Source organism: Gossypium hirsutum, chromosome A09 (genome assembly GCF_007990345.1).
Source record: "Gossypium hirsutum isolate 1008001.06 chromosome A09, Gossypium_hirsutum_v2.1, whole genome shotgun sequence".
NCBI lineage: Eukaryota > Viridiplantae > Streptophyta > Magnoliopsida > Malvales > Malvaceae > Gossypium > Gossypium hirsutum.
The window spans coordinates 72,432,973-72,444,261 of record NC_053432.1 but is presented as its reverse complement, the minus strand read 5'-3'; the positions used below and the strand labels follow the sequence as shown (position 1 = coordinate 72,444,261).

At 30.9% G+C, this 11,289-nt stretch overlaps 1 protein-coding gene across 1 annotated transcript; it reads right to left on the bottom strand.

The window, feature by feature from the left end:
• Positions 1 to 5,328: 5,328 nt before the first annotated feature.
• On the bottom strand, positions 5,329 to 6,256 carry LOC107890108 (dof zinc finger protein DOF3.5). Its single transcript, XM_016814620.2, has one exon. It carries the CDS (start codon positions 6,198 to 6,200, stop codon positions 5,364 to 5,366), a length of 837 nt encoding a protein of 278 aa, XP_016670109.2. The 5' UTR covers positions 6,201 to 6,256; the 3' UTR covers positions 5,329 to 5,363.
• Between the last annotated feature and the right edge of the window lie 5,033 nt (positions 6,257 to 11,289).

Here is an 11,289-nt window from a genome sequence, read left to right as displayed (position 1 = left end):
TATTGACAAATTGTTGATTAGACAAATTGTTGATTAACTCAAATTAGTGTCCTGATCTTAATTGTTGCTTAAAAAAGCATAGTGGCCTTACAAATTAAATTATATATATACTTCATCGTCATTTACAAGTTGTTAAAGAGTATCATTTTGATGATAACACAAGAAAAGTTGAGAAGAATTTAATTATTTCCTTTATGTGGTTAAAAAAAAAATGAAGGCAAAATATTAGAAGAATCAAGTGTTGATGATACTTTTGCCTTTTCTTACCCTTTTTTTACAATAATTAATAGAAAGCTAGTTTAATTTAATCATTTCCTTCATACCAATTGATTCAATCTAACAAACCATCAAACTCAAGTATTAAAATGTCAAAGTTCAAAGGCTTCATTGGAAATATGATTTTTTATTTTTGATATATACTATCCCTTATTAAAAAAAAAGTTAAGGCTTATCATCTGTCAAAAAGCACCTATTTCAAATTAAAATTTTTCTTAAATAATGTCTGTTTGATAATAATTTTAAAAAAATGTTTTTTATTATAAAAACTCATCTGAGAAGCTATGCAGAACGAAATCTAAGTAAGATTATCGGGACGTTAACAATATTGAAGGGTTAGATTTAGACAAGTTTCATAAATATTAGGTATTTGCGTTAACTTTCCTTTTCACTGGTTCTATCTTTATGAAATAATAATGCCTGTTATTATTTTGATCTTGGAGGTCAACACATTAAATATATGTAACCATGATAAATTTAGGAGGTAGGTAACTAATTAAAAAACATTTTAAAGAAATGAACGAGTAATTACCAGAATTATCTAGATGAATAAGTTTGAAGGTTTTGGAATTGGTCCCATCAAATGTCATGGGGAAAAAACGTAAAGAAGCATTTACCAGAGACATAAAAGCAAAGCCCTAACGACTCATCAGGTGCGAGCGTATAAAGGAAGCATTCATAGAGGTGGGCCGGTGGCGGCTTCGGCGGGGGTCAGCGCTCACTGTTTTAAATTAATTTAGGGAGGTCAACCATGGTTGATGTACCAGTTATTTTCTTCTTTAAGCTTTGGCAGGTACGAAGAAAGGAAAGCAACCTTTCACATTCAGTGCGCATCCCATTTCAGCCTTTGAACAGTCTCGTCACCTTTTTTTTTCTTTTAAGTTTTACCATGATTCCATTTTACCACACTATTTTGAAAACAAAGGGTTCAATATTTGCTATTCTTATGAGTTAAAATCTATTACGTGTATAATTTTTTTTTTAACACAACAAGCTTTTAGTCTCATTATCAATAATTTTTAAGGATTTAACCTTGCATTCTTTAATAACAGTGATGAAATTACAAAAAAAAAATTTAAATGATCAAAATGAAAATATTTTAAAAGTCAAGTAACCAACTAAAAAATTTATCCTTATCAATATTTATGGTAATTATCTTTAATGGAATGTATCATACTTGAGTGGAAAATTATTTTTTTATAAAATAATTATATAATTAATTTGAAACTTAAAAAATAAATCAGTTTTTAATTGAATAGTTTTTTTAGTGGTAGTTATTAGTTAAAATTTAAGAGTTTTAAATACTCCTACTATTTTTATTATTCTAATTTGATTTTCTTTTTGTAATATTTCTTTTTTTTTCATTATTCTTAATTGAGCTATATGTGTAGTAAACATTTTAAAATTTATAAGGAAACATTTTTTCCTGAAATAATAATTTATTTGGTGTTTCAACTTTACAGAAAAATTATTTTAGTCTTTTATTTAATTATTTTTATCTTTTTTAACCCTTAAATTTACATTTATTTTGTCAAACTACTCTAAAATAAATAAATAAAATTAATAAATGTTGACTTTACTAACGTGACAAATACATAAATTGTCATGTAGATGTCACATAAAAAAATTAAGAGAGATTAAATTAAATTCTCCATCAATTTTAGACAATTTTAACTTCATTGCTACTAGGGGTGTGCATAATCCGATTTGATTCGAAAAATTAGATAAAAATTCAAAATTTGAATTAAATAGTTTGGGTTATTCGAGTTAATCAATTTATTCTGATAATCTCAAATAAAAAATCAAATTTTTTTGTTTAACTCAAAATATGAATTACACAATTCGAGTTATCTAAAAATCCAAATAAGAAAAAGTAAAACTATGTCATTTTGATAAATGTTTACCTTTTCTAAAATTTAAAAAAAAAAAGCAAAACTACGTTTTTTTTATAAATGTTTACCTGTCAAGTTGAAAGGGAAAACTATTATATTGTTTATATAGTTAAATAATCTTATACTTCGTCTACTAGTTAAATAATTGGTGCATGTAAACAAAACATTAAGTATAAATAATAAGATTCGTGAACTCAACTTGACTTGAATTTTTTATTTGATTCGATTAAAAAAAACAAATTGAATTTTATTGCTAAAATAAAATTCGTTAACTCGACTAACTCGATAATTTTTTATCCGACTCAATCGAATACTCACCTTAATTACCACAAATTTAAAAAAAAAACTAGCAGCGTAATAAAGACGAATCGTTTGAATTACCTGCATTTATTGTATACTTTTTCAATCAAAAAATAAGAATAATAGGAGAGGGGAACAAACTTTCACGACATGTGTGTACGTACGGTCAATCTCAACGGCTAACGCTAACCCCAAGTAATGGTGCAAGATAGAAGCCAGAAATTGCACGTGGTGAGGGTGTAAGGCTACCATAGGCAGACTCACCGACGCGGTCCAACGACTTTTCTCATCATTTCATGTAATCAGCAATCCTCCATGTCTAAATAAATAAATAAATGTCGACGCTCAACATTATTAGATTAATTCAACCGTACGCCGTCGACCACCGACACTAATTCAATTAACAAGCGTAACTTAATTAATTATACAAGTAAAAGATTATAGGTAATAAATATTTTTATAAAAAAATATGCTTTGCTTAAAATAGTAAATAAAAATATCATTTTATATATTTTTAGATTTTATATAAAAAATAATTTTAAAGTAATATTTATCATTTTATAAAATAATTGAATGTTTAGTAATTTCTTAATCGATTGGTTAACAGGTGATACTAATTCAATTAGCAACTTAATATATAACTATATTATGGCACACTCACAATGTGGATAAAAAATAAAGTTATATAAAAATATATTTATAAAATTTTAATATAAATAACAAATGTGTTGAAAATTATATAGGATTGAATTCAAATCCATATAAATTGATAAAAATACTTACAAAATAATATAATTTACTCTATGAAATAAGTGTATGTTTGTCATTACTCAATTAATCTGGTGTCCAATTAACTCGTAACACCAACTTAATTAAGTAGCTAATACATAGTATAGATATAGATTTATTTGTCATAAATAATTGTTTTTGTATTTGAATATCATGGAATTCATTATTAATTAACAAATAAGAATCTTGAATGTTACTATTTAAAATATTTTTTTAAGGGTTATTTTGAATACGTCCATATTTTTTTTTAAGCTCAAAGTTCTTAATAAATATAAAAAATTATCAAATATAGATTAAATAACCTCAACATCTTTAAACATCGAGTTCCTTTTAAAACAAATCAATATATATATATGGAGCATTTTAATTGTAATTAAAATACAAATATCTCAATACTCATTACAATTTAACCAAGGTAAAAGAGATTGAAGGAGCACTCACCTATTTCTTCAAGCTTTCAAAAATATACCCAAACTTTTTCTTTAATTCAAACAAGGCCCTGCTCCATAGCTATTGTAAACTCCACATTTTGTCCAATATTTCCTCCACACATAAGCACATATAAACACCAATCAATGGTTGTTTCACGATAGATAACTTATAATATTATATCACCAATTACATAATCCAAGTATAATTATAAACTCAATTCATAGTTTCCTCGCCTCTTTCACTTGACGTTTCTACCTTGAAAATCTCTTATGTTTCATTTTTGCTTCCATTCAAGTATATGTAAATTACGGTAGGTGTAGTTGGAGTAGTAAAGTCTCACTATTGTATAAGGTAAGTCCCACCATTTTGTTTCAAAAATTCATCTCTTTACAAGCTTGTCGAATGCTCAAATGGGATCTCTAAATTTCGGTTTTCCTATGGCTTCATTCTCTCCTTACTCTCTTGTCAACTCAAACACCAAAATTTGCTCAATGTTTTCTCTTTCCTCCTCTTCCATGCAATTTGGTTGGATTTGTGGCTTCATTTACTATTCATACTTAACATGGTATTTGCTACCAAATTCTATCCAACTGACACCTAGCTTCCAACATCTAATGCAGCTTAACTTTTAACATTATTTCAACCCATTATGGTCACCACTTGCCATAAAAAAATTGTGGTTTAATTGTCATGCCACAGCTTATGTAAGTCCCTTTCCCTCTATAAATTATACCAATTACAAGATAATCATTCCTTAATCCTTACTTCACGTGCTACTATAACCATCCAAGTCCAGACACTTAGTTGAAGCATAAATATTCCAAAGTTCTATTAATTACAACAGAATTTACTATTTATGACCCAGAACTGTGTCATTACTTGCATCAAAATCTTTGAACAACACAATATTTTTTTAGTCGTTTTATATATTTCTAAAATAAATATAAATGCTATATATATATATATATTATTTAAAAGATTTAGGATTCATTCAAATATGTGGACTCACAGGACTGATCATGTGAAGCTAGCACGCCAGGATTTTGTTTGTCAATCCCAATGGACTATATAATATATACTCGAGTTATGTAAATCTAAGATAGTTTTGTTTCCTGGAATTGAAATTTTCAAATTTTGATATACTCGAAGACTGAATCAGATATATTCAAATATATATTATTAAATTGAGTTAATTATATCAAGTGCCGGCTAGAAAATTGGAAATTTAAGGCTACGATATATATACATCCCAAGAGGGTTTTGGTATCCATCCCTTTTTCGAATATGACCTTAAGAAATCTGATGTAGCCACTGCACTTTACTAGGTTAGAAACAAAGAAAATGAGATATTGCCAGTTATGATTGAATCTTCAATCATGTTGAGTACTTATGGACTGCTATTATGCCAGTAGAGTACGCAAAATAAATTTGTACAATAGCTCAAGAATGTACACTTCACCAGCGTTGCTGGTGAGTTCATTGCTTTATCACACACAAAAAAAAAGGGAACATAAACAACACACACAAAAAAAAAAGGAACATAAACAATCATAATTTGTTTACATATTATTTCGTCTAATTGTTTTGATCTATACATAAATATTAGAAGAAAAACAAGCAAAAAGAGGGGAGAAAAAAAATTAACTGATATAACAGACGAGGGTATTGAAAGCATCAAGTCCTGGTACTGAAAGTATCATCACTAGACAAATCAAATGGACTCCAATTACCAAACAGTAGATTCGGATCTTGAGTTTCAGGTCCTAGAAGTGGCTCTTGAGTTGCCTGCAAGTGCAAGGCATGAGTGATGGAGGAATGAGAATTCGGCCACAGTATCTCTTGGGAAGATAAATCATCATCTGGCAATGGTGGCAATGCATAGTTACTTGTTTCATCGCCTGTACATTGTTGAACTCTATCTAGATAATCTAATCCAGAATGGTATATTTGGTCATTGTTGCTCAAGTGATAGTCTGTGGAGAAGTCGGAGTGAGTGAGGCATCCAGTGACACCGTTTTCTTTCGGTAGCTGAAGACTTGATTCCATGTTCGTGTTCGATAAGCTTGGAAACTCCCGAGATGGATCGAACTCCGTCAGCAACTCTGGAACTTCGAAACTGGACTTGTTTTCTGGTTGTTGATTGTTCAGAAAGTTGGCAAAAAGGAGTGCCAAATCGATATGAGAACCGTCAGACATTGAGGAGGAGGTATTGGAGTCGGATAAGGCGTTCACTTTATTATCACAACTGTCACTTGACAAACTCTTGTTGCAGGGGGCACCATCAGTCGGCAGCCTTAATAAGGACTTACCTCTTCTGTTTTTGCGGCAGCCGCCTCCGATCGGCACGTTGCGAAGGGAACCTCCTTTGGTCCAATATCTTCGACAGCCTTTGCAAAAGTACCTTGGTTGTGTTAAGCTGTAATTGTTGTAATAACAGAATTTGGTATTGGAAGAACCACACCTTGGACAATTTGGTGATATCTCCCCGCTAGGCTTCCATTCTCTCTCCATAACCAACAACTTCTAACTCCGTAGCCTTCATCAAGAAAGCCAGCGGCCAAACACACAGTGGGGGGAGTAGGGATTGAGTGGGATTCAATTGAGAAGTAATATTGGTTAAATTAAGTAGAGGGCACACAGGAATGCTTATGGGGCCTTTGAAATGGAGGAGTTATAGGGAGCAAATGCCTCGAGAGGAGCACACAACCTTCCCTGCTGACCAGCGCATTCGGAGTTCGAAAATATAATATAATTTAGAAAGGCAAAAAGACAGAAGCACACGGGCAATGCACGTGGGTGGTGTGTTTCTTGAACAAGGAATATCTCTCTGGGATCATGCGCTTCTTGGATCATGTACCCTTTTTGCAGATTTCATGAATGTGCATGTGATGAGAATGTTGAACCAACGAAATCAAGACACATTTCAGAAAATCACTATCTCTAACCACTTGCTCATTCTATGCATACACTAGAACGCTTACCAGCATGATCCTTGATCGGCCATGATGCATGAAAAGAGTACGTACATATCTCAAGGTGATCTTTTCAGTCACTACTTTACTGCTGTCTGGTTGTTTTATCCACACGTTTATATAGTTATCGGAGTGATTGATTATCTTATCTAGAAAACTAAAATATTCTAAATATTTTGATAAAATTCAACTTTGAAGACATTTTAAGTTGATGATGTCTGCATGTAGTATGCCATACGAACACGAACATGGAATCAAGTAGACAGCGGAACAATGTGTAGAGTATTATAGCAGGCAGCTACGTAGCTAAATTCAAGCATTACATGGTAATTTATGTACGCATCAATGTTTATGCATTTATTTAAGGCGGATGAGATAGAGCATAGCTTGGAATTTCTGCATTTTTTTGAATTTAGATTATACCTAAAGAAAATCCCCTTGAGTTGCCCATTGTCACAAACGAAAGTGTAGAAGGGACTATAGAAAACTAGACCTGATCAGCACCAGCATAAAATCCGGATGGTGTTCCGATCGTTGGAAAATTTTCTGTCCATCTCTCAAAAAAGACTGCTTTAAGGAAGACTGGAGACTGGAAATTCCCACGTAAAGGATATCCTACAATATTGTTGCTGCTGTATTGCACCATCTGCTTCATGTGATCAAGTATATAAATTTGCCTCATTTTTTTAAGAGCATACAAATCCAGGACGAGTATAATATTTCAAAAAAATTAAGATGAAAATCTTAAAAAAAAAACAATAAATGCATCTATGGCAATGGATTTTGCATTTTTCCTTGCTCCCGTGGACTATCAAATACCGCCCAATTCAGCCGGTGGGCATCTTGGGCTATGGAATAGCTCCACTTGGGCTGGCACGTCCCGAACTCAGATTATGACAGTTGAGTTTGACAGATATTCTAACGGAGATTAGAGGTGAGTATTTGATTGAGTCGAGTCGGATTGAGTCAAAAAATTTCGAGTTAGTCAAGTTGACGAATCCTATTTTAGCAACTAAACTCAATTTAAATTTTTTTCGGATCGAATCGAATCGAGTCAAAAAATTTCAAGTAGAATCGAGTTAACGAATCCTATTATTTGTACTCAATGTTGCGCTTACATGAACTGATTATTTAACTAGTAAACGAAGTATAAAATTATTTAACAACATAAACAATTTAATGATTTTGCCTTTTAACTTAATTATTAACATTTATCAAAATAACCTAGTTTTACATTTTAACTTAATGATTTTGACTTTTAATTTTAGAAAAGGTAAACATTTATTAAAATGACGTAGTTTTGTCTTTTCTTATTCGGATTTTTGAATAACTCGAATTGTATAATTCACATTCGAGTTAAACTGAAAAACTTATTTTTTTTATTCGAGTGGATCCAAATAACTTGATTAACTCAAATAACTCAAACTATTTCATTCAAAATTTGAAAATTTTATCGAGTTCTTTAAATCGAATCGGATTTTGCTCACCCCTAATGGAGATTAGGATCCACCAATGGAAAATGTAATCAATGACAACTCGATAGCGTCAGCTATTTATGTCCCATGGGATGCTGCTCAAACAGTAGGAAATTGGCTAACGCTTGGATTACTTACAATAACCTGAGTGTGTTCTGGACATATGATGAAAACCCTGTTTTTATGGGCAACTCTTCTCTTTCTTATGTGTTCGATCTGATGAAAACTCTCCCGCAGTGTGTTAAAATTGAATTTTTCAGCAGGTACAGGCCAGTTCACGGAGTGCAACGCCATTAAATCATGGAAATTCACTTCGAATTTCAAAACCAAGCAACCAAAGCCTAGTAACAAATTTTCTTTTTAGAAAATTCAACAAATTTTGTCTGTCACATTTAAACAACTAAATTTGTTAATTCAAGATATTAATAATGATTAATTGTCCTTAGTTGATCACTTTAAAAGTTCGTAATGATTAAATAATTTAATTTCTTTTAGAATCTTTTTACCAATTAGTTATGTAATTCAGAGATAGTATATACAACACAACAACAATAATTATAAACATAACCCCAATAATAAGAATATATTTAAAATATAACATCAACGTACAGATATATTAAAATTTCTATATACAAGTTGTTAATATATCATCACTTAAATATTTAACAACTTAAAAAATTATGACTCAAAATATGAATAAATATACACATTTTAATAATTTTTTGGTCCTCTAATTTTACAAAAATATCATTTTAATCCTCCATTTAATTTTTCTATCTCTTTTAACCTTTAAACTTGCATTATTTTCTCAAATCGTTCTAAAATGAATAAAAAAAATTAGCGTTTGTTATTTTGTTGACACCAATATTTAATTGTTTTTTAAAATTTAAAAAATAAAAAAATTTCTTTTAATACTTTTAATGAATTTTAATTTCTTAAAAGTGACTTCTTGTAATCTTTTTAATTTTTTTTAAATGATAATTAATTAAATGTTAACGTGGATGAAATGTTAGTAAAGTTAAAAAAAGGTAAAATATTTAGGCATACAATGAATTTTGGTTGGATACATATATAATTTTATGTCATTTACCATTAAGGAGAAAGAAACATTATCGTTGTTCTACGAGGAAACTGTTTCTCCTGTGTCTGAATTTCCAAGAAGATATCGCCTCTATCGCTGTATTGTTTCAACAGTTCATTCATCTCTGACATCGTAAAGGACAACGCTGGCCGCTGGTTTCCTTGTAACACTATTCCAAACAGATTCTATTAATCTCTATTTATATCTGAACCCAGTCTGCAGGTACGAAGAAGAACAACACTACATCCAAACCATGTCTGCAAGTTGTCGTCTTCACCATCTTAATACTCATTGCTTTTTTCTTCTCATCTTCGTCCAACTTTTTCTTCCATTTGCTTGTCCAGTATCTTTTGATATAACTAGGTTCGATACTACAACAAATAACATAGCATACGAAGGTGACGCCCACCCTTCACTTGGAAATCTAGAACTCAACATCGTAGAATATTTATGCCGTGTTGGTTGGGCAATGTACACGGAGCCTATTCGCATATGGGATTCCTCTACCTTGTCGCTTACAGACTTCACTACCCACTTCTCCTTTACCATCAACACTAGAAATGCGAGTAACTACGGCAATGGATTTGCATTTTTTCTTGCTCCTGTGGACTATCAAATACCACCCAATTCAGCCGGTGGGTATCTTGGGTTATTGAATAGCTCCACTGCGACTGGCACCTCCCGAACTCAGATTATCACGGTTGAGTTTGACAGCTATTCTAATGGAGATTGGGATCCACCAACGGAACATGTTGGGATCTGTAAACACCAAACCTCAACTACCCGTAGCCTGATTTCATGTGGTGCATTAGGTGGCTGCTGGTGACGCGCACGGTGGAAGGAGAGGGAGAATAGGCAGCTTGAAGTTTGGATTTTCTTTGTTTGCTGCTGCAACTTGTTTGTTTTGGGGGGTTAGTATTAAAAAAAAAAGAAATATTTTAGTTAATGGGTTGGTTTATATAAGGTTTGATGGGTTAAATTTAGTTTGGGTTAATTAGTGGGTTGGGTGATATGTTAAGTTAGTGGGTTGGGTTGGTTGTGTTGGATTATTAAATTAGTGGGCTGAGGTTGGTTTGTGTTGGGTTGAAGTAATTTAAATTTTGTATCTTTTATGTAGATTTTATTTGTAATTGGGCTAAACAAAAATTGGTCTAAAAAAACTACAATAATAAAAAATATTAAATTTTAAAATGGTCGGGTCAACCTGACTCTATTTGCAGCAATCTGATCCGTTGAAGATCACCAACAAATGCCCATTTCAACAGCCCGAGAAGAAAAGAGATCAATTTCAGTAATCCATAACATTGGGGCTTCGGTATATTCTTACCCTTTTTATTATTATTTACCTATTCCGAATTTAATATATATATTTTTATAACTATATTATGTACATATATATATTTTGTACATATCATTATTTTATATTATTGTTGTAAAAAGAAATTTATGTATATATTTTTATGTACGTTTCCTAATATTTTCTTTTATTGTAGATATTATTATTATTATTACACATATTTATTATATGCAGATATATATATGTATTTTTATGTACATATTATTATTTTATATTATTATTACCAAATATATCATTTTTTCCTATTTTATTATTAGTACATGATTTGTTTTTATTTTTTTTTTGTAAATATCGTTATTATTGCTATTCTAATATTCTAGTATTCCATGTTAATATTTTTCATTAATGATATCTTTTTTTTGTATCGTTTATCTATTTTTAATTTCTCACTTTAGGAATATTTTTTTCTCATGTTTTAATTAATTTCAAAAATAAGGCAATGTACCGATTTAACATTAAGCCATCGATTTTATCGCTATGTTGGGTGAAATTCATCGGCTCGTGTTAAAAACGGGACACCCTTTCTAAAAAAATCGAAAACTAAAAATTCTCATTTTTTAATTGGATCACGAGTAAATGTCAGATTGAATTTGTACTTTTGAAAATCAAGACAACACAAGTTTAATAAGATACCAATTTTGGACGTCGCGAGGGTGCTAATACCTTCCTCGTGCGTAACCGACTCCCGAACCCTATTTTTTTCTTTGGCTTTAAA